Source organism: Macaca thibetana, chromosome 4 (genome assembly GCF_024542745.1).
Source record: "Macaca thibetana thibetana isolate TM-01 chromosome 4, ASM2454274v1, whole genome shotgun sequence".
Lineage (NCBI taxonomy): Eukaryota > Metazoa > Chordata > Mammalia > Primates > Cercopithecidae > Macaca > Macaca thibetana.
In genome coordinates this window covers 25080144-25104474 of record NC_065581.1, presented here as the reverse complement: position 1 = coordinate 25104474, position 24331 = coordinate 25080144, and the positions used below count along the sequence as shown (strand labels likewise).

At 39.2% G+C, this 24331-nt stretch overlaps 1 protein-coding gene across 8 annotated transcripts in view; it reads left to right on the top strand.

Moving 5' to 3' along the window:
• The window catches only part of LOC126952976 (cytidine monophosphate-N-acetylneuraminic acid hydroxylase), a 352378-nt gene extending 337646 nt beyond the window's left edge, over positions 1-14732 (top strand). For all 8 annotated transcript variants that reach the window (XM_050788206.1, XM_050788209.1, XM_050788207.1 and 5 more), the window contains 5 exons: positions 1105-1279; positions 2806-2922; positions 8190-8305; positions 11183-11279; positions 13917-14732. In XM_050788206.1, coding sequence (XP_050644163.1) covers positions 1105-1279; positions 2806-2922; positions 8190-8305; positions 11183-11279; positions 13917-13934 — 523 coding nt within the window. In that variant the 3' untranslated portion in view covers positions 13935-14732. The remainder of the gene's footprint in view (positions 1-1104; positions 1280-2805; positions 2923-8189; positions 8306-11182; positions 11280-13916) is intronic.
• The last annotated feature ends 9599 nt before the right edge of the window (positions 14733-24331 follow it).

Genomic DNA, 24331 nt, shown 5'->3' with positions numbered 1-24331 from the left:
AATTTGGGCTGTGATTAAGGGGAGCTGCAGAATATTATAAAGCAAAGAAGGGACATTACTGAGTTGTGTTTTAGAAAAACCATTTCAGCTTTGCAGAGAATGGATTGGGGAACAGGTAGAACCACTGGAGTAAGGGATGGTGGTTGGGAGGGTGTGGCTTTCTATAGAAAGAGATTAGTGAAGCTCTAGACTGAGGCAAGGCAAGGAGTTGCAGAAGAAGATTTGAGATATATTTAGAAGTGAGAAGCTTTAGGATTTGTTAAATAATTTTTTTTTTCTTTTTTTTTTTTACAGAAACCAGTACATCTGTAGCTTAGGGCATATAAAAGTATAGTTTTGAGAAGAGGGTCAGCTACCGCCACCTGCCACGTCTTTATGAGATGGGCACCTATTTCCCTCCTTATATTTTCTTTATCCAGATCACATCCTATTCCATTCTCGGGATTTAAAATTCCGCATTTTATGCAAGGATACATCTTCATATGAGATGGACAGAACTCTAGGATTGTCAGAAAACTCTATTATCCACATTACTGGCTGGGTTTAAGGATAAAAACTTGCATCTGTCTATTGGCTGTGCTTTGATTAGGACAGCAAGAGCACCATATATTAGAGACACAAAGTTCTGGGAATTTCTTAAAGATACGCTAAAGTCATCCATATATCCAACAAATACTTATTGAACACCTGCTATGGGTTCAGCCATGGTTGCTACTTTCACCAAACTTATATTCTAATTGGGGTGGGAAGGCATAAGTGTGCAGGCATCCACAAGATCATATGGCCAGATTATAAGCAACATTTCCATAATTTACTTGTTTGGAACAAAGAGGCCCAAATTAGTGGTTTTCACACGTTTTTTTCTAGACATAGACTTCTTTCTTCAAATGAAATCTGACTTAGAAACCTATCACACTAGACAATAGGAGCTGCTCTGATTTAGGCAATGGTGGGACCACTGAGGCACTTTTGTGGGACCCCTTGTGAATTATCTGAGCAGTCTCAAAGCTGCTAGTCTGGTTGACTTTTACTACTTAAGTACTAACTTTTGCCTTCATTACTTGTTGCTTTCTTTCACTGTTCTCACACCTTTGTGTCTTTAAGCAAGGGCATCATAGAGCCTCCAGAAGGGACCAAAATTTACAAGGATTCTTGGGATTTTGAACCTTATTTGGAAATCTTGAATGCTGCTGTAGGAGATGAAATATTTCTTCACTCATCCTGGATAAAAGAATACTTCACTTGGGCTGGATTTAAAGATTACAACCTTGTGGTCAGGGTATGCTATTGTTTTTCTTTGCTTTCTTGCATAATGGAAATACGTGAACACCCCTTTGTTTTCCAATAAGCATTTATTAAGTCCTATCAACTGCCTAACAGAGAACAGATTTGACAGTGTGATCAGCAATCTCTTGTTGAATATTTAGAGAATGTTCTGAAGTCCCTAAGTTTTTCTTTTGGAACATCTTTTATCTCCTATCACCACGTGTTTTTTGTTGTTTGTGTTTGTGAGTATTTAGGCTTTGTTTTGGCATGGCAGGAACAGCTATTTAAACTGTGAGGCTAGAAGGTAGGATCCACCCAAAGAGGTGATGGCCTGGAGCAAGGTGAGGTAGAAGCAGGTAACCCTTATTTGCAGCTATACTGAGGCTGAATTGCACAAATTAAGAACTAGGCCTAGGTCTACAGCTTAAACTAGCCCTAACACATTCATACAGAGCCACAAGCTAAGAAAGAGTTCATGTTATAACCTAGTCACCAAAACTGGACATATCTCCGGAAGCAAACTAAATACTAGCAGACAGAGGGTGCAAGACAAAGAGGAGGTCTGAAATGGGACAGGAGTAACTGCAAAGTCAGTGAGTAAACAGCCACCTGTGGCTTATATGAGATGCCTGAGGATGCACAGGGGAGCAAATTTAGGGATGTCATCAGGAAATGGACAACACTCACACTCTTAAGACACGAGTATTCATTACTCTCAGGGTAAGAACTACTCCTAAGTTTATCTTTCAATTTCTGAACACTAATGCCAGATAATACTTACTATTCTCAAAAGCAATGATCCCCAAAAACCTAGCTGGGGCCCATGGCCAGTCTGTGGCAAAGTTTTTGCTGGCAAATAGTGAAATAAATAAGAGAGCAGGTATGTATGTCAACTCTCTTTTCTTGGGATGAATTGCTATTATTCCCATAGAATAATAGACTAAGTCCTTTCTATTTGGGTATTAAAACATTCTTTCTTCAATGAAATAAAAGGGTAGCAGAGGCAAGATTTTTTTCAGTCCTCACTTAGCCAAACAAATGGCTAATATCTATATTAGTTCCCAGATAATTTCTAGAAAATTGTCTTTGAAATCTAATGACCTAGGAAGCATTGGTAAATGATATTTTCATTAGGACAATTAGTATGAAAAAGAGAAAAACTTTTGACAGTTTTTTAATAAAACATTTTCAGTGAAACCATTTCTATATAGCTGCTATATGACAGTGAGAAACATTCCACATTTATTTCCTCACCTGCAAATTCATGGTGGGATTTGATATCTCATTAGTACTAGTACTTCAGATAGAATAACCAGCTCTATACATTTGGTGTTAGTGACATGAAGCTGTTTTGCTAATATAGACTAGGATTTGAATGTTACAGTTCAGGTGAGAGAAGAGACTCTTAATATTAATTTCCAGTTCATTGCTATCATCTATCATTTGAGAGCGTTTGAGTCTTACACATTCTTAGAATTTTTTAAAGACCTTGACCACTTGATTGATATTCTTCTCTTTACCATGTTGTCATTTGCACAGATGATTGAGACAGATGAGGACTTCAATCCTTTTCCTGGAGGATATGACTATTTGGTTGACTTTCTAGATTTATCCTTCCCAAAAGAAAGACCACAACGAGAACATCCCTATGAGGAAGTAAGCAGCAACACTGGTGGAAGTCTGCTTTTCTTCCTTCTTTCCATCCTTCCTTTCTTCCTTCCTTCCTCTCTTCCTTCCTTTCCTCCTAAATAAACTTTTAATTTTAGAATAACTTTAGGTTTACAGAAAAGTTACAAGGATAGTACAAAGTATTATTAACAACTTACTTTACTATGGTACATTTGTCACAACTAACAAACCAATATTAAAAATATTGTTATTGATCAAAGTTCACACTTATTTCTTTATGAGCCATTCCCAAAGATTGGATTCTCCATCTGCTTACTTCCAGACACCTGCTCAACCTAAGCTGTTATTAGACCTGTGAGCATTGATCTCTGCCTTCCTTTTCCTCTGCCCCTCTCAATGGGTGTCTCTGGAAAGGGAGTTAGATCAGCATGAAGCATCACGTATTGATTGCATTCAAATTCTGAACAAAGCTCTCGCCAGTGGCAGCATTATGTAAAAAGCCGTGGCAGTGGAGACAGTGTCAAGATGGGGATTGATGCCCCTTTCTGCACATCATGATTCCTGATTAGGAGGCTTTGAGCCGTTATTTAAGCTGTCTGAGCTTTAGGGGTTTTTGTTTGCTTCCACAGGGCTTGCTCCCACCTTACCAGTTTGTCGTGATAGTCAAATGACATAATATATGTGAGCATGCATTGTAATTTAAAATTGTCTATGAATGTCAGAATCATTAGTTACAAGGATATACAGTCTGCCCTTAAACTTATTGTATGTGCCATTTAAACGTGTGATGCCCTAAATGTAGAGTTTTAAATATACCTTCACCTAATAGATGTAATAAATGTGCTCTTAAACTACATTTTAATAAATTGACTAGTATTTTTGTGTTTACTAAAAGACTTGCTATTGAAGAAATCCTATATTGAAACTTCAGTAAAACTAATAATCTACTACCTGATTTATAGGTATTTAAAAAAACAAAACAAAAAAAACTGGCACCGGGCACAGTGGCTCACACCTGTAATCCCAGCACTTTGGGAGGCCAAGGCAGGTGGATTGCCTGAGGTCAGGAGTTTGAGACCAGCCTGGCCAACATGGTGAAACCCCATCTCTACTAGAAATACAAAAATTAGCTGGGCGTGGTTGTGGGCACCTGTAGTCCCAGCTACTTGGGAGGCTGAGGCAGGAGAATCACTTGAACCCAGGAGACGGCAGTTTCAGTGAGCCAAGATCATGCCATTGTACTCCAACCTGGGTGACAGAGCAAAACTCGGTCTCAAAAACAAACAAAAAAAACCAAAACAAAACTGGATTTTTTTTTTTTGAGACGGTGTCTCGCTCTGTCGCCCGGGCTGGAGTGCAGTGGCGCGATCTCGGCTCGCTGCAAGCTCCGCCTCCCGGGTTTACGCCATTCTCCTGCCTCAGCCTCCCGAGTAGCTGGGACCACAGGCGCCCGCCACCTCGCCTGGCTAGTTTTTGGTATTTTTTAGTAGAGACGGGGTTTCACCGTGTTCGCCAGGATGGTCTCAATCTCCTGACCTCGTGATCCGCCCGTCTCGGCCTCCCAAAGTGCTGGGATTACAGGCTTGAGCCACCGCGCCCGGCCAGATTTTTACATGTAAGAAAATCCTGTGTGAGACACCGTATAGATGATAAATAGGCTTACACCTTTTTAGACAAAATGACTCTTTGCATTTATTGCTTTATGTATCACTTACCTAGCTTGCTTTATGCCAAGCACAGTGTTAAACACTTTGCAAATATTAAGACATTTAATCCAACAACAACCCTATGAACAGATATTACTGTCTGCCCCCATTTCATAGATGAAGAAACTGCGGTTATAAGAGTTAGAATAACTTGCCCATGGTTGTACAGCTAATGAATGGTGGTGTGGGGCTTTAACTCAAGCAGTCTAGCTCAAAGTCTATGCTCTTAGCCACGGTGTAGCCTTTCAAAGCTGAATTTACAAAACCTATAAATTGAGATGTCTGTTAGCCTCAAGAGATTCACCTTTGAAAATTTTTAAATAACTTCATTTAAAATATTTAATTTGGAAAAAAACATCACTTTTTCACAGCTTTCCATAATGCATCTGCCGGAGAGAGCAAGTAGCAGCTCTGTTGCAGATTTAAATACACCATGGGGCAAATCACGATGCCATCTCTGCACATGGTGCTGTTATAATGTCGCTTGAGGGCTTTTATCTCCCAGGATTTTAGGGAGAGTTCTATATGCTGAGGTTTGGTTAAAGGGGTTATGCCTACATATGGAAGAGCTCCTTTTCTTGCTACCTGGAGCCTTCTTATATTGCCTCCCTCCTGCCACCTTTTTGGAGGTATCAATTGCCTTTCAAACTCATCATTTCTATCACACTGACTCTCCATTCTTAAATGCATGGCTCCCGTAGCTCACCACCCTCCCGCACCAATCTGGAAGGGCTCCTCTCTAACTCTGCTGCAAATCCACCTTTCACTGCCTCCAGACCCCACCCATGCCTTTTCCTTCCTTGCTTCACTTCTATGTGGGACTTTCTGCTTAACTGTCTCCTGCCTCATGGTGTGTAAGTTTCAGCGGGTAATTCTGGGTGACTAATCATTTTCCATAGTTACCCGAAGGTACTGCTCCTTTGGCTTCCAGTTACAGACAAGGTTGCTCTAAAGAAAACTCATACTAGGTTGATCCTCCTTTCTTTGTGGGTGACTTTTAAGAATTACAGGATTAGTCCATATTCACTGATAAAAAGACTTTTTCCAGCTGATTTGGGGCTCTTATGTACATGTGTAGGATCTGTCATTCCATAGGCTCTACTTACAGAGGGCTTGCACACTGGTGCAAGGCACATCTCGTAAACTGGTGAAGCTGGGTGCAGATTGCATCAAGTAGAATGCAGGAGGAGAAGGGGGCAGGCCTGCTAAGCTCCAGCTGATCTGAAATTTCCAGAGAACTTGAAAATCTGGATTTTCATGTGAAATACCCAAATTTATAAATGTAGAAAGCAGAGTCAATGTTCTTAAAGAGCTGTAGACTACATGAAATGAGAGCTAGGCTGTATTTGGCCAAAGGATCATCAGTATGCTTTAAGCTGTGAAGGTTAAAGAGAGGGGCCAGCTAGTAGGCTAGGGGACCCCTGAGTGCCAAAATGTGGAGGCTCTTGCTTTCAGCATCACAAATGCACTACCTTGTTCTCCCCTCACTCCAAAATTGATTCTATGTATTGAGATAACTGTCTAATTTGACCTGGGAGCCATATGTAGTGTAGGGACGGGGCCAGCTATCTCATGGACATACTTTTGTGCTCGCCCTGCTGTCATCCACAGTACCTACTTCTCTTCCCTCCACATCTGAACGCCCCTCCATGTACTGTCTGGGATTCTACAGTCTCTGCCCTGCATCTTTGGTTTCCATTTGTCTGCATGCTTTGTAGATTCATGTAATTAGTTGAATTCTCCTGTCAATGAATCACTTCCATTTCTTTTCACTGTGGCAGTTTATTCCTGCATAATTGCTTGGCAACATTTTAGTTGGATCTGGAAATGCAGAGGAAATAGGTTATGCACACAATTTGTCCATCATTGTGAAGCAATAGTCTTCTCCTTAGCCCAGTGACAGTACCTCCTTGTTTTCCTGAAGATTCTTTTGCATTCTTTTGGAGTTCCTCTTTCCCCAGGCACTGCTTAAGTCTCTTGTTTCCTTCCAGGACTCTGTGTTCATTCCACTGTTCTTCCCAAGTTGCTTCCTGGGTAAACTCACCTGCTAACGTCACTTCTCTGCTAATGACTCCAAAAATAATCCATATGTCCAGCCCAGAGCTCTCTCTGGCTGCTTCCAGTGCTGTCAAGCTTTGGGTTCTTCCATAGTCAACTGTCTGCTAGATATAATTGTCTGGATTTCTGAATCCTTAGCACCTAATTTTCAACTTGTTCAAAGTTCAACTCCTCATCCTCCTTCTTTAAAATGTTCTTTTTCCTTTTTCTGTCTGATCGTGGGTAATATCATTCCCCAAGTCAGTCAAGCTAGAAACAAAGGAGTAATCTTTGGTTCTTCCCTTTTCCTACATCCCCAAACCTAATCAATAATCTAGACTTTTCCATTTTACACCCCAAATATTTCTTAAATCTACTTCCAATTCTCCTGTGTGCTCCTCTCCCAGCTGAAAGGCCAAGAAAGGCCATTTACCCTGCACTGGGAGGAACCAGGCCCTGGTAATGCATCTTAGCCAGGCCGACCTTAACCTGACCAAACTGTGGAATCATGTTTCTAAACCTCTGTTAGCAAAACTGTGACCTATGTTTGTAACCTCAGTTCATAATAGATATAATTGTTTTATACAAATGGTGCAAAAAAGAGAAATAGATCTAAAAATGCCAAACTTCCAATCAGGCTGTGTCATTTAATAGCCTCTCACTTATGAAAAGTTTGCCTCTACTGGTATTGGCATGATATTTACCAGGGGAAAATGTGATGCAGACACTGAAAGAGCTCCTAACACTGGTGCTGATGGATTGTTAAAACTATGTCCAACCAAGGATAACTTCTCTTTATTTTCTTTATATAAATTATCTCATTTTTTTCTCACAACCGTCTCATAATAGAGAAACGGAGGCTTAGCAAGCTTAAGGTCACATAGTTAGTAAGTGCAGGGCTGAGACTCAAGACCATCTCTGCTTGTCTCTTAATCCTGTGCTGCTTTGGCTCTTCAACAGCTTAAAAGTTGGGATTCTTTAAGGATAAAGATCTTGACCACATGATTTAAAGTAATCCTGTTCTGTGACAGGCCAGAAACTGCAGACTGTTGTGAGCTTGCAGGCTCTGCTTTGCCTCTAAATGTTCAGGTGGAGACTTGAACACTCAGCTTTTAGAATGACGATGATAGCAAAGATTTCTTGAGTGCTTACTATGTGCCAGGCTTTAAGTGTTTTATATACATCCTCACAACAATCCTATAAGGCATATTCTATTATTCTCTTCATTTTATAGATAAGAAAGCCAAGGCACAGAATGGTGACCCAGATCACACAGCTAGAACCTGGATTTGAATCCAGCAATCTGCAGTCTGTGCTCTCAGCCAGATACTCCCCCTGCTCTTAATCCATTTCCTGTTTTCCTTCTTTCAAGTCCTGCTGCACTTAGCTTCTTTCCTTTTCTCCTCAGCCTGTGATATCTGCTCCCAGAGACTTTTCTCCTTGGCTCTCCGTGCCTCTGCCATCATGGGCAGCTGCTTCTCCCAGGGACAGGAGGGATCCATACTCTGCTGCCTGGGTTGCCCCTGCGAGTTGTTCCATGTCTATTTTCAGATCCGTAGCCGGGTGGATGTCATCAGACACGTGGTGAAGAATGGTCTACTCTGGGACGAGTTGTATATAGGATTCCAAACACGGCTCCAGCGGGATCCTGACATATACCATCACCTGTAAGTCTGGAAGCATCTGGCGCCCCCAGGCCATTGCTGAGGCCGCTGTGGATATACATAAGCAGTCAGTGACTGCCTAAGCCCCCAGATTCTGACTAATATGTGAGATTCCACCATTAGAGCTTCATTCTTTTGTTTGTTAAAAAGCAAATCTGGTTAGGAAGGTATAACATTAAAGAGTCATTTATACATTCATATGAATGTGTTCCTGCACCCTTCTGGAAGTGGGTTTTGGTGTAAGAAAGAGAAATACATTATAAGAGGGAAAGGGTATGTTTGCCAAGACAAGAATGAGTATTTGTGTGGCAAAGACATGGTCATCGAATTAGTGAATTCCTGCATCACATTTTTGTCTGTGCTCAATTCTGAGCATGAATTTGGTAGGCTAGTTGGTTTAAGGGAATGGCCCATGAGTTTCTGTCTGCCTGCACTTCAAAACTGTTTAAGTCATTAGGATCATATTTAGAATATTTGCACTGAAATCTCAGAAAGGGCAATTTGCCATTTTTATATTTGCAAAATAATCAGAGTCTCATTACCAGAGATCCTCTGAAAAAATGCAGAAATTTAATTTAAAAATTCTAATTATTTAAAATGTATAAGCAAAAGTTTGTACTCTGAGCTTGCAAGCAGAGGCATTTATTAAAATTTCTTTTTTACTTATTTCCTTTTGAATGTTTTTAAATGATATGAAAAAGTTTAAGAATGTGAAGCTATATAAAATAAAAAGGAAGTAACCCCACAAAGTCCCTCTCAGGAAACCCTGTTTCCTGCCCTTCCTTCCACCCACTCTTATGGTAACCTTTGATAATAGCTCAGTGTGCACCCTCACAGGCCAAGCGACGTTTCTCTAAATATATTTGTTTTCAATAAAATGTTCCACATAGTTGGTGGTGAGGGAGTGTTATTGTTGCTGTTTTTATTTTTTATTTTTTTAATTTTGGCAAAGCATGCGCTACCTTTGGGATGTTGCTATTGTTTTTAAATGAAACCCTAGTACGTATGTTCTGCAACTTGCATTTTTTACTCATCAATATATCTTAGAGAGCCTTCCACATTGGGACATCCAGGTCAACCTCAAATCTTTAAATAGCTGTAAAACATTCCAAGTTTTTTTTTTTTTTATCATTTTCAACAGATCATATACCTAACTCTTGTTCTAGAAAGAAAGGAATCTGGCAACTTTTGAGGGGATCTTGGGGATTTTTTTCTTCATAATTCCGTCTTGGAAACCACTAAACTCTATCTTGTTCTATTGTGTTTTGGTAACAAGGGTCACAAATGTAAGAAGATGTCATCGTGAATACTGGGAAGCAGTCACAGCCCACTTTCTCTTGTTGCTTTGAAAATGGGATTTGTGAATTTACTAAACGTTCTTCTGGTTATAAAAAAATACATATCCACTGTCAAAAATCTGAAATATATATATAAATGTGTGTGTATGTGTGCATATGTGTGTGTGTGTGTGTGTATATATATATATATATATATTTTTTTTTTTTTTTGAGACGGAGTCTTGCTCTGCTGTCGGGGCTGGAAGTGCAGTGGTGCGATCTCGGCTCACTGCAAGCTCCGCCTCCCGGGTTCACGCCATTCTCCTGCCTCAGCCTCCCGAGTAGCTGGGAGTACAGGTGCCCGCCACCATGCCCGGCTAATTTTTTTGTATTTTTTTTTTTAGTAGAGACGGGGTTTCACCGTGTTAGCCAGGATGGTCTCAATCTCCTGATCTCGTGATCCACCCGCCTTGGCCTCCCAAAGTGCTGGGATTACAGGCGTGAGCCACTGCGCCCGGCCTGAAAAAAATATTTTAAAATGAAAAATTAAAACTACAAATAATCCCACTACCCAAAAAGAATAATTTATATTTTGGTGTCTAGCTAATCTTTCTTTTTTTCCTTAAAAGCACATATACCGTACATACTTTTTTTTTTTTTTTTTTTGAGACAGAGTCTCGCTTAGTCGCCCAGGCTGGAGTGCAATGGCGCGATCTCGGCTCACTGCAAGCTCCGCCTCCCGGGTTCACGCCATTCTCCTGCCTCAGCCTCCCGAGTAGCTGGGACTATAGGCGCCCGCCGCCTCGCCCGGCTAATTTTTTGCATTTTTAGTAGAGACGGGGTTTCACCGTGTTCGCCAGGATGGTCTCGATCTCCTGACCTCGTGATCCGCCCGCCTCGGCCTCCCAAAGTGTTGGGATTACAGGCGTGAGCCACCGCGCCCGGCCCCATACATACTTTTCTACCTGTGTGTTTATCAAAGTGATTTTCCACAGTATTGTATTTTCCTACATCATTTTTAATGCCCGCTTACCTGATACCACATACCTATATTAGTACTTTATTTAACCTCTGTGACCTTGAAGTCGTTTCTAACTTTTCACTATTTGGAACAATGGCAGATACTCATGTGGATGTGTCTTGCACACATTCATAGTGACTTCTGTAAGTTAAATTCCTAGGAGCAGGGCTGCTGCATTCTATGAATACAGTGTCTAGGCTTTTAGTGACCTCTACCAAATCGTTCTTTGGGAAGCCAGTTCACCTTTCCAAAAATAATGTATAAGAGAATACATTTACCTGTACCTTCACTAATACTAGATTCTATTGCTTTTGTGTACAGGATATAGATCTAGATTTTCACATATGAGGATTCCTTAAAGCAAGGAACATCATAGTACAATAAAAATAAGACAAAATCATCATGTTCTGAGGTACTATCTGTGTTCAACACCCCGAAAGTTCTGAGCTACATCAACAGCTGGAACTGTACAGAAACACTATCTCTTAGGGAGGACAGAGTACCAGGTACCAAATAGATCCTGGCAAATGAACAGGCATGGAATTTTCCAGAGCACATTCCCATGCTTTATCTCTCTTACAGGTTTTGGAATCATTTTCAAATAAAACTTCCCCTCACACCACCCAACTGGAGGTCATTCCTGACGTGCTGTGAGCAGAACGGGCCTGGGATTTCGCAGGTAAGGAATGTCCTGTAGGTTTGGGAGCCATCCTACCATGCATCCCGTGACACTCTCTTTGACACCTAAATTAAGCAGACACCCTGCCTGACAGAAACCCGACTTTTGGGGGACTGAGAACAGCTAACATTACAAGAACATTCAAGTGTTTTAAAAAGTAAATTAACAGGCTGGGCGCGGTGGCTCACGCCTGTAATCCCAGCACTTCGGGAGGCCAAGGCGGGTGGATTACCTGAAGTCAGGAGTTTGAAACCTGCCTAGCCAACATGGTGAAACCACATCTCTACTAAAAATACAAAAATTAGGTGTGGTGGTACTTGCCTATAATCACAGCTACTCAAGAGGCTGAGGCAGGAGAATTGCTTGAACAAGGGAGGCGGAGGTTGCAGTGAGCAGAGATTGTGCCATTGCACTCCAGCCTGGGAGACAAAAGCAAAAGTTCATCCCCCCACCCCCAACACCAAAAAAAAAAAAAAAAAAAAAAAAGGTAAATCAATAGTGCATCCAGAGTCCGTAGAACCTTTGGCCTGGTTGAAGTAAACATACAGCCAATAAGTAAACAAAACCAAAACTCGTCCAGGTTTTGAGTATTTGAAATGTAATCCTGAGCATACAAGGGAAAGCAGCAACAAAAACTGAAGAGAGACAAACTAAAAACCGAGAGTGAGATGGAAAGCAGCACCTCCTCATTTCTAATAGACCTCTCTCCTCTTTTGGACTAATGATGATGAACTTGCCTGGCACAAATCAGATTTGACATTCCTTTCCTATAGCCTGAGATATGATTTTATTAAGTGAATTATAAAACCTGTCTCAGCCAGGCGCAGTGACTCACGCCTGTAATCCCAGCACTTGGGAGGCTGAGGTGGGCAGATCACTTGAGGTCAGGAGTTCAAGACCAGCCTGGCCAACATGGTGAAACCCCCTCTCTACTAAAAATACAAAAATCAGCCAGGTATGGTGGTGGGTGCCTGTAGTCCAAGGTACTTGGGAGACTGAGGCATGAGAATCACTCGAGCTGGGAAGGCGGAGGTTGCAGTGAGCCAAGATTGCACCATTGCACTCCAGCCTGGGCCACAGATGGAAACACTTGTCTCAAAAAAAAAATACCTGTCTCCTCATGCTTCTGATTGAAGGGACCGTATAATATGACTGCAAAGACAGTAGACAGTAAACTCTTTGACTCATGCATTTATTTGTTCCACGAACAGCGATCCCATCCCATTGTGTTATAATCTATTTATTAATTGTCTTTCCCAATAGATACTGAGATTCTTAAAAGTAGGAATTGTCACCTGGGTAGCCCTAGTGCCTAGCACAGTGCTGAGCACACATACAGTTTTATTCCTAATATGAATTCAAGGAAGGAAGGTACAAGTGAATTTCTCTTTCCCATTGTCAGCATGACTTGCCTCTTAAAATAGGCTTCAATGTCTTCACCAGTAAAATTGAGGTTTGAATTAGAATATCTTTTACATCCTTTCCAGTTGTAAAGTTATTTGTTCCATACTCTAATCGACCATAAGGCACTGGGCTAGAACTTCTAAGTTATAATTATAAGTTAGAAGGGATGCTAAGGAAATTCACATGCAACTTTATTACAAGGCCGACTCTCATGAGCACCGTATTTGTTGTACAAACAGAGTATCAGGAATACTGAGGAAAGAAAGATTGCATCTGAGGTTTTGAGATGACCAGGAAGAACGTTGTGGAGAGATAGCATTTGGGGAGTAAGGGGTAGGGGATTGGCTTAAAGATTGGGAAAAGTTTTAAACAAGCTAAAATAGAGGAGAGAGATGGTAGGGAGAATATTCCAGACAGAAAGAGTGGGTGAGGTTAAAAGGTGGAAAAATACAAGGTGAATTCAAGCGATGGCAAGTCTTCCTCATATGGCACCGAAGTAAGGGGAACCAGGAAAGGGGCATGAGTGGAAACTGGGAAAATAAGGAGAGTTAAGAGGGCTCAATGCAGATGCTGAGCAGGGTTTAGATGTTGTGAAAAAGCAAGAGGAATAAAGGATAAGGAGGCAGCAGATAGAGCAACAAGTCCAAGCTCTTAGAGATGGAGCAGTTTTAAAAGAAGACAAGTTAAAAGTGTTTCTGTATAAGTGGGTGAATGAAGCAGAGCAGAGCAGAGATGAAGGCAATAGGAATCGAGAGGTCACTGTGTGCATTTGGACATTGCTGTATCAAGGAGACTTGGAGTCTGACTTGAGTTAAAATTCCAGCAATGTCACATACCATATGACCTTGGGAAAATTATTGGATCTCTTTGTGTTCCAGATTTCCACCTGTAAAATGAATGTAATAATAGCATTTACTTCACAGGGTTGTGTCACAGTATGAGGCATGTCTAGAAAAGTGACATGCCATGGAAAGTGAACAATAGCTGTTGACCATGTCAGCCCCACGAAATAAACAGGAGCACCATGTGGCCCACAGTTAGTTGGTAAATCCTTAAGAACTTAGGAGGAAGGTCATATTCCAGTTCACATTCCTGTTTTAGATTCTCGCTTATCTTAAAGCATTATAGACCTTGAACTAAATAAGAATAAAAATTTGCCCCAATGCAGTAAGAAAATGAAAAAGCATTGAAATAAGACTCATACTGTTGTTCATTAATATCTTCATTTCACAGGAATGCAAAACCACATGAAAATTTCAAGAATTCACTGATGAATGAAAAACAAAATAAAAATTTATCATTACATCTTGAATACAGGAAGCTTACAGCAAAGAGACTATGCTTTATGACATCAGCAATGGATAATTCTATGTTGCCTTTGTGATTTGTGTATATAGCTTACATTTATAGATCACTACATAGCCAGATGAAAAAATATTTTATTCCATCCACAGTTCTCTACAAAAAGAACCAATGAACCCAAAAAGAACAAATTATCTGTGGAAAACAAAGCATAACTGTAGTAGATACGAATCCAATCACCAAGGAAACAGGAAGAGGAAAACATCCAAAACTACAATGAGGATAGGAAATGGTCTGTTTTTGTGATATTCGTATGATTAAGACACAAATTTTTTCCTAGGAAAATGTGATTGTTAACTAGGATTCTGTTTTACATGTTGACATTTCCAACACACACACCACTGATTTGAATTTCAAAATTTATTTTCTGATTATATATGCTACGTCTGATTCTGAAGATACAAAAATTCAATGGTGGAATTTGTTTCCTGAAATTTCTAGATTCATACTTAGTAATAGAAGTGTTTATTACCAACTTCTCATTTAGATTAACATCAATGATGTTTGATTATTCTGGTTAACCACACACATTATGCATAACAATATGCTAGAAATTCAGGAATTATATTTTGTGATTTATACTATGTGATAAATTATTCAATTTTCACTGAAAATAAATATAATGTATATCAATATAATGTAGGTCAGAGTGTCTATGGTGAACAAAAGATTATTTTAAAATATGAATTTTTCTCATACTAAGTCTATATTCTCATGCTATCTTTCCAGTTCTCTCCTTCTGATATCCTGATATCACCAGTTCCTTGACAACCAGACCACCAATTCACTGACCTGATATCAGCTCCTATGTCCTCGCTTCCCTTTGCACTCTTCTTGCATATACCCCCACATCTCCTGCTCTCTCCCCATCTCTAGTATCTCATGTCTCACTTCCATTACTTAAATAAAAAACCATGAAATCATCTTTCTACTTGGCTCTCACATCCACTCTGTCAACAAATTGTCACCTCCACCTTCAGAATATATCCAGGGTCTGACCAATTTCTACCACTTCCACTGCTATCAAGATCAGAAGAGGAAGGAAACTCATAAAAGTACGATAATCTTGGCATCAGGGACTGATTTTCCTCCGCAGACATCTGCCAATTCCAGAAAAGGTCAAGAAACTGAATGCCTCAAAATCTGCTCAAAGCCATTTACTGGGAGATGTCTCATGATTGACACGCTCCTAGTGTGAAGTCACCCTAAAGAGTGCCAGGGAAGCTGCTAGCTCTTGGGCGCTGCCACCACACCTGGCCCCCTAACTTGTTTTTTGAAGCAAAAATATTGACACCAACACATGACAAGAACATGTGGGAAAACAAAAATTTCAGGACAATTTCAGAAATGAACACAGATGCAAAATCCCAAACAAAGTATCAACAAATCGAACCTAGCAATTTATAAAAAGGATAATTTATTACAACTCAGTTGGCTTTAGTCTCAATGCAAAGTTAGTTTCACATGTGAAAATCAACCACATTAACTGAATAAAGGAGAAATTTTAGTCTGGACATGGTGGCTCACGCTGGTAATCCCAGCACTTTGGGAGGACAAAGTGGGAGGATCACTTAAGCGCAGGAGTTTGAGACCAGCAATTTCAGACCAGCCTGGGCAACATAGTAAGATTCTACAAAAAAATTTTTTTTAATTAGCTGTGCATCATGGCATGCACCTGTAATCTCAGCTACTCAGAAGACTGAGGCAGGAAGATCACTTGAGCCCAGGAGGTGGAGGCTTCAGTGAGCCAGGGTCATGCCACTGCACTCAACCTGGGCAACAGAGTAAGACCCTGACTATAAATAGAAGAAATTGTATAGGATTATGTCAATATATGTACAAAAAACATTTGATAAATGCTTTAATAGCCATTCGTGAACTTAAGTGAATAAAGAAACTCATAGTAACTGGGAATAGAAAAGATCTTTCTCTGAAAGAAACACTACAGCAAATATTTTAGCAGTGAGATGTTTAAACCTTCCCAGATTGGAAGTATTGCAATATAATGAAAATTCTAGTCAGTGCAATAAGGCAAGAAATACGAAGTATAATTATTAGAAGAAATAGATTAGTTGCAGACAATATTCTTGTGAACACAGAAAATTCAAAACATTCTACAGATAAGCAGAAATAATGTTTAGCAAGGTTTCTGATATAAGGTCAATATACAGAAAAAAACTAATATTTATCAGTGATCAACAGAAAATAAAAATTTTAAAAGATGCCTTTTATAATAACATCAAAATATCAAATACCTAGGAATAAATCTAATAAAGTATGTGCACTATCTCTAAACAAAAGCTACAAAACAGTATTGAGCTAAACCTAAATATCAAAGATGTAATAGAGGGACATGTCATGCTAATGAACTGGAAGACTCAATCTTTTTTTTTTTTTTTTTTTTTTTTGAGACAGTCTTGCTCTGACACCCAGGCTGGAGTACAGTAGCCCGATCTCAGCTCTCTGCAACCTCCACTTCCAGCGTTCAAGCAATTCTCCTGCCTCAGCTGCCTGAGGAGCTGGGATTACAGGTGCCCACCACCACACCCAGCTAATTTTTGTAGATTTCATAGAGACGGGGTTTCACCATGTTGGCAAAGCAGGTCTCGAACTCCTGACCTTAGGTGATCCGCCCACCTCGGTCTTCCAAAATGCTGGGATTACAGGTGTGAGCCACCGTGCCCTGCCAAGACTCAATATTTTTTAAATGTCAAATTTACCCAACAAGTTTTAAGCCTTTCAACAGGTATTTATTTTATGGAAATTGAGAGGCAGTTTCTAAAATGTGCATAGCAATAGAAAATTTCAAGAGTAACCAAGGCACTCTTTAAAGAAGATGAGGAATAAGGAGGGTAGGAAGAAGGGGAGAAGGAGGTGGAGAGGGAGGAGTAGAAGAAGACAGTATATGTTCTACCGGATAACAAAACTTATAGTAATTTGACAGTAGGGTAAGTGGCTCAAGGGAGACAGATCAGTATAACAGAATGGAAAGCACAAAAACTCAGGCAAACATGGAGACTTCCTTTAAGACAAAGATGGTACTGCAGATCAGTGGAGAAGGTGATTTAAACAAATGTGCTAGTTGAATTGGATGTCATGTGCTGGGAGCCTTGACCCCTATGTTATAACAGAAACAAGGAATCAATGTGAGGTGAATTATAGATCTAAATGTGAAAAGCAAAACAATAAAACTTCTAGATGATGATATATGGAAATATCTTTGTGACCTTGCTGACAAGATTTCTTAAACAGAACACAAAGCAGCACTAACCATCAAGAGAAAAAAATCGAACAATTAGACTACAGTAAATATAAACTCTATTCATGGCCCAGCAATCTCACTCTCAGCTGTTTACCCAAGAGAAATGGAAATATGTTCACAAAAAACTTAATAATGTTTGCAGCAGCTTTATTCAGAATTACTCCTAAACTTGAAACAATTCAAATACCTTTCAACTGGCACATGGCTAAACAAAAGCTAGTGCATCTATACAATGGCATACTATTTCATAATTAAAAGGAATAAACTGTTGACACATGCAATGCGAATACATCTTGAATGCGTTACACCACATGAAAGAAGTCAGACTCAAAATACAAATATATAGTTTGAGAACAAATCAGTGGTTGCCAGAGTTTAGTGGGAAGAAGAGGCAGTTACTATGAAGGAGCAGCATGAGTAAAATTTTGGGGGGGATGGAACCGTTCTGTATCTTGATGGTGGTGGAAGTTACACAACTCTATGCATTTGACAAAACTCAGCACTGTGCATCTAAAAGGGTAAATTTTATTATATGTAAATTTCAAAATAACCTATTAAGCTATTGATAATCTATTCATAAGCTACTATTAACCTATTAATAACCTATTCACTGAGAATGGTATTAAGAGAATAAAAAGGTAAGCCACAGGGTGGCTCTTACAAATTTAAAAGACCAATAATAGAGTAATAGAAAATTTCTAACTACTCACAAAAGAAGCTTTGAAAAGATGCTCAAATTAATTACTCGTTGCGGAAAGGCAAATTAAAACTCCACTGAGCTACCACTACCCATCTACCAGAATGGCTAACATGAAAAAGACGGCTTCAAGTGTCGCTGAGGATGTGGAGCCATAGGAAGTCTCATACTCTGCTGGGGGAGTATAAATTAGTACAATCCCTTTGGTTAATCATGAGGCACCCCTAAAGTGAGCATACATGTAATCTACGACTCCACAATCCCCCTCATCAGTATATACCCAACAAAAATGCACACATGTATTCACAAAAACACGTTATCTATAAGAATGTTCATAGCATCCCTTTTTCTAATAGAAACCTGGAAGCACCCCCAAATGCCCATTAGAAGATTAAATTGTGGTATATTCATACCACAAAATTCTCCGCTGAAGCAATTTTTTTTTTTTTGAGATGGAGTCTCACTCTGTTGCCTAGGTTGGAGTGCAGTGGCCTAATCTCAGCTCACTGCAACCTCCGCCTACCAGGTTCAAGTGATTCTCCTGCCTCAGCCTCCTGAGTAGTTGGGATTACAGGCACCTGCCACCACACCTGGCTTTTGTATTTTTAGTAGAGACAGGGTTTCACCATGTTGGTCAGGCTGGTCTCAAACTCCTGACCTCGTGATCCGCCCACCTTGGCCTCCCAAAGTGCTGGAATTACAGGCGCGAGTCACCGCACCTGGCCTGAAGCAATTCTTTAAAGTGATGATCACAGATCCATGGAGGTCCCCAAGACCCTTTTACAAAGTCCTTGAGGTCAGAACTATTTTCAAAATAATACTAAAATTTTTTTGCCATTTCCTCTGCTTGTTGATCCTTACATCACAGTGTGTATAAGTGCTGACACCTTATCCCGGACAGAGGCAGAGACATTAAACCGTGCTAACAGTCATTGTATTAGGTGCTTACAGTAAAAAAAAAAAAAAAAAAAAAATTGTTTTATTTAACATCCATGATGATGCAAGAAAAAGCACTGATTTTATTAAATGTATAAATTTAGCAAAGATCTTGAGTACGTCTTACAGGAAGAATGAGCACAGCACTTCTGCCGTGTAATCAATTGTGACAGTTGTCCCGAGGGAAGGAGTCTACATTATTGAGCCACGAACTACACTGGCCATCGTTTTTCGTGGAACACAATTTTTCTTTGAAAGTAAAACTGACCAAAAAAACCTAACCAAGCATGGTGGTGCAGGCCTGTAATCCTAGCTACTTGGGAGGCTGAGATGAGAGGATCAGTTGAACCCAGGAGTTAACAGAAAATTATCTAAGGAAATATAAATGGCCAATGAATGAAAAGAAGCTTAATTTACTAATATGGTACACTGAGATAAATATACAAGAGAGGGCACTGGCAAAATTATATATCATTTTAGAGCTTAGAAGAAATAAGCATCTATCAAGAAATAAATATATTAGAGTAAATCACATTATGTTAATATATAGCGGTTAAAAGCAATGAGGTAGCTCTATGTTTATTGATCCAGAAAGACATACAATGCACATTTTTAAAGAACCAAGGTATAATAATATCACTTTTATGTTTAAATAGCACTTTACAGGCACAACTTGTTTTATTATGCTTTATTATACTTCACAGATACTACATTTTGTGTGTTTGCATGAATTGAAGGTTTGTAGCAACTATGCATTCAGCAAGTTTATCAAGCCATTTTCCCAGCACCAGGGGCTCACTTCATGTCTCTGTGTTACATTTTGGTAATTCTCATATTTCAAATATTTTCATTATTATTATATCTGCTATTATGATCTGTGATCAGTGATCTTTCACGTTACTATTCTAATTGTTTTGGGGCACCACAAACCCATATAAGACAGAAAACTTAATAAATATTGTTTGTGTTCTGACTTCCCCATCCACACGCTGTTCCTCCATCTTCCTCTCTTCCCTCTGGCCTTTTTATACCCTGAGATGTGACACTCGTGAAATTAGGCCAATTAAGATCCCTACAATGGCCTGTAAGTATTCAACTGAAAGGAAGAGAAGAGTCACACGTCTCTCACTTTAAATCCACAGCTAGAAATGATTAAGTTTACTGAGGAAGGCATGTTGAAAGCCAAGACAGGCCAAAAGTTAGGCCTCTTGCACCAAAGAGTTAGGCAAGTTATGAATGCAAAAGAAAAGTTCTTGAAGGAAATTAAAAGTGCTACTCCTGTGAACACACAAATAAGAAAGCAGAACAGCTTTACTGCTGATATGGAGAAAGTTTTAGTGGTCTGGATAGAAGATCAACCCAGCCACAACATTCCCTCAAGCCAAAGCCTAATCCAGAGCAAAGTCCTAACTTTATTAAATCTACAAAGGTTGAGAGAGGTGAGAAAGTTGCAGAAGAAAAGTTTGAAGCTAGCTGGAGTTGGTTCACGAGGTTTAAGGAAAGAAGCAGTCTCCATAATATAAAAGTGCAAGGTGGACTCTTCCTTACACCTTATATAAAAATTAACTCAAGCTGGATTAAAGACTTAAAAGGTAGGACCTAAAACCATAAAAACCCTAGAAGAAAACCTAGGCAATACCATTCAGGACATAGGCATGGGCAAAGACTTCATGACTAAAACACCAAAAGCAATGGCAACAAAAGCAAATTTGACAAATGGGATCTAATTAAACTAAAGAGCTTCTGCACAGCAAAAGAAACTATCATCAGAGTGAACAGGCAACCTACGGAATGGGAGGAAATGTTTGCAATCTACCCGTCTGACAAAGGGCTAATATCCAGAATCTACAAAGAACTTAAACAAATTTACAAGAAAAAAACAACCCCATCAAAAAGTAGGTGAAGGATATGAACAGACACTTCTCAGAAGAAGACATTAACATGGCCCACAAACGTATGAAAAAAAGCTCATTATCACTGGTCATTAGAGAAATGCAAATCAAAACCACAGTGAGATACTATCTCATGCCAGTTAGAACAGCAATCATTAAAACGTCAGGAAACAACAGATGCTGGAGAGGATGTAGAGAAATAGGAACACTTTTACACTGTTGGTGGGAGTGTAAATTAGTTCAACCATTGTGGGAGACAGTGTGACGAGTCCTCAGGGATCTGGAACCAGAAATACCATTTGACCCAGCAATCCCATTACTGGGTATCTATCCAAAGGATTATAAATCATGCTACTGTAAAGACACATTCACACGTGTGTTTATTGCAGCACTGTTCACAACAGCAAAGACTTGGAACCAACCCAAATCCCCATCAATGATAGACTGGATAAAGAAAATGTGGCACATATACACCATGGAGTACTATGCAGCCATAAAAAATGATGAGTTCATGTCCTTTGCAGTGACATGGATGAAGCTGGAAACCATCATTTTCAGCAAACTAACACAAGAACAGAAACCAAACTCATAAGTGGGAGTAGAACAATGAGAACATATGAACACAGGGAGGGGAACATCACACACTGGGGCCTGTTGTGGGATGGGTGGCTAGGGGAGGGATAGCATTAGGAGAAATACCTAATGTAGATAATGGGTTGATGGGCACAGCAAACCACCATGGCATGACCTGCACTTTCTGCACATGTACTGCAGAACTTAAAATATATTAAGAAAAATAAAATAAAATAAAAATAAATGAAATAGTGGCATTCACGCAACCTGGATGAAACTGGAGACCATTATTCTAAGTGAAGTAACTCAAGAATGGAAAACCAAACATAGTATGCTCTGGCTTATAAGTGGGAGCTAAGCTATGAGAATGCGAAGGCATAAGAATGATAAAATGGACCTTGGAGACTCTGGGAAAGGGTGGGAGGAGGGTGAGGGACAAAACACTACACACTGGGTACAGGGTACACTGCTCGAGTGAATGGGTGCACCAAAATCTCAGAAATCACCACTAAAGAACTTATTCATGTAATCAAACACCACCTATTCCCCAAAAACCTATTGAAATAAAAATAATAATAATAAACAAAATTGTGCTGGAAAAAAACAGTCCAAGGCAAAGTGGTAAGTGCTGATGTAGAAACTGTAGCAAGTTACCCTGAAGATCTAGTTAGGATCACTCATGAAAGTGGCTACGCTAAACAACAGATTTTTGATATAGATGATACAGCCTTCTATTGGAAGAAGATGCCAACTAGGACTTTCATAGCTAGAGAGGAGAAGTCAATGCCTGGCTTCAAAGTACAATGTGAATCTTTTGTTCAGGGCTAATGCAGCTGGTGATTTTAAGTTGGAACCAATGCTCATTTACTATTCTAAGAACCTAGAGCCCTTAAGAATTATGTCACATTATTGTGCCTGTCCTCTATCAATGGAACAACAAAGTCTGTTTTCAGGTAACATATTTGTTTTCAGCATACTTTACTAAATATTTTAAGCCCACTGTTGAGACCTGCTACTCAAAAAAAATATTTATTTCTAAATATTATTGTTCATTGACAATGTGCCAAGTCACTCTGGTGCTGTGATGGAAATATACAAGGAGATTAAAGTTTCATGCCTGCAAACACAACATCCATTCTGTAGCCCATGGATCAAGAAGTAATTTTAACTTTTAAGCCTGATTATTTAACAAATACATTTCATAAGGCCATAACTGCCATTGATAGTGATTCCTCTCATGAACCTGGGCAAAGTAAATTTAAAACCTTCTGAAAGGATTCACCTTTCTAGATGCTACCAAGAATATCTGTGATTCATAGGGAGGAGGTAAAAATATCAACATTAACAGGAGTTTGGAAGAAGTTGATTCCAACTCTCTTGGATGACTTTGAGGGGTTCAAGACTTCAGTGTATGAAGTAACTGCAGGTGTGGTTGAAATAGCAAAAGAACTAGAATTAGTAGTAAATCCTGAAGATGTGACTGACTTGCTGCAATCTCATGATAAAACTTTAATAGATGAGGATTTACTTCTTATGGATGAGCAAGGAAAATGGTTTCTTGAGATGGAATCTACTCCTGGTGAAGAGGCTGTAAACATTGTCCAAATGACAACAAAGGATTTAGAATATGACATAAACTTAGTTAATAAAACAGTGGCAGGATTTGAGAGGATTGACTCCAATTTTGAAAGAAATTCCACTGTGATTAAAAGGCTATCAAAGAGTATCACATGCTACAGAGAAATCCTCTGTCAAAGGAAGAGTCAATTGATGTGGTAAACTTCACTGCTGTCTTATTTTAAGAAATTGCACCAGCCACCCTAACCTTTAGCAACTACCACTATCGAGGCAAGGCCCTCAACGAGCAAGAAGATTACAACTCGCTGAAGGCTCAGATGATCATTAGGATGTTTTTTAGCAATTAACCATTTTTTAAATTAATATATATAATTGGTTTTTAGACATAATGCTCTTGTACTTATAATGGACTATAGTAGAGTATAAACATAACTTTTATATGCACTGGGAAACCAAAAAATTTGTGTGACTAATTTTATTGAGATATTTGTTTTCTTGTGGGGGTCTGGAATCAAACCCATAATAACTCTGAGGTATGCCTGTAAATAATATATGATGTATATGTGCAACATATACATTACATGGGGGTGTGGGTGTGTGTGGGGGGGTGTGTGTGTGTAACTCCAAGGACAAAGATGTGAAGCACTTACACCAATCTATTAACAGGGAGAAGAAAGACAGGAAGGTAATAGGATCTTCTACCTCTTACTCTATATGCTTCTGTATCATTTAAATGTATTATTATAAAGCATTTTTATATTTGTGGAATTAGAAAAACAAAAACATTAGTATATATAACATTGTAAACCCTTAATTCCACCACTCTAACTCAGTTATAATATTTTTAGTATTCTTTTCCAGAAATATTTAATAGAAATTAAATATTTCTATTTTTACTTAGATATTTTATATCTTCTTAGGCATTTTTCCATATTACTACATGTTAAAATAATTCTAATATTCCATATTCTGAATGAGCTGTAGCCTCAACTTTTCTTCAATTGTTGACTATTAAACAATCTTATGAAAAATATCATCCATATTACATTTTTCATGCTTTTAAATTCTTTTCTTGCAAGAAAATTCTTGAAATTGGATTATGGGATCAAAGGGTCTGAACAATTGTTCTGAAGCATCTCCGTCTTCCAGTGAATGTGCAGGCTCATGTAACATGGACAATCTTCTGTGCCCTACCTAAACATGTATTTCCCATGGTGCTCCACAATGTGAATTCTGCAGAAACTGCCGCTCTGCTGTTTGCAAATGTTACTCGTACGCTCCTACTTTTCCAAAAATGCCTTCAACACCTTTAGAGTGATAATGTTTTCTGAGAAACCACAAAAACCTT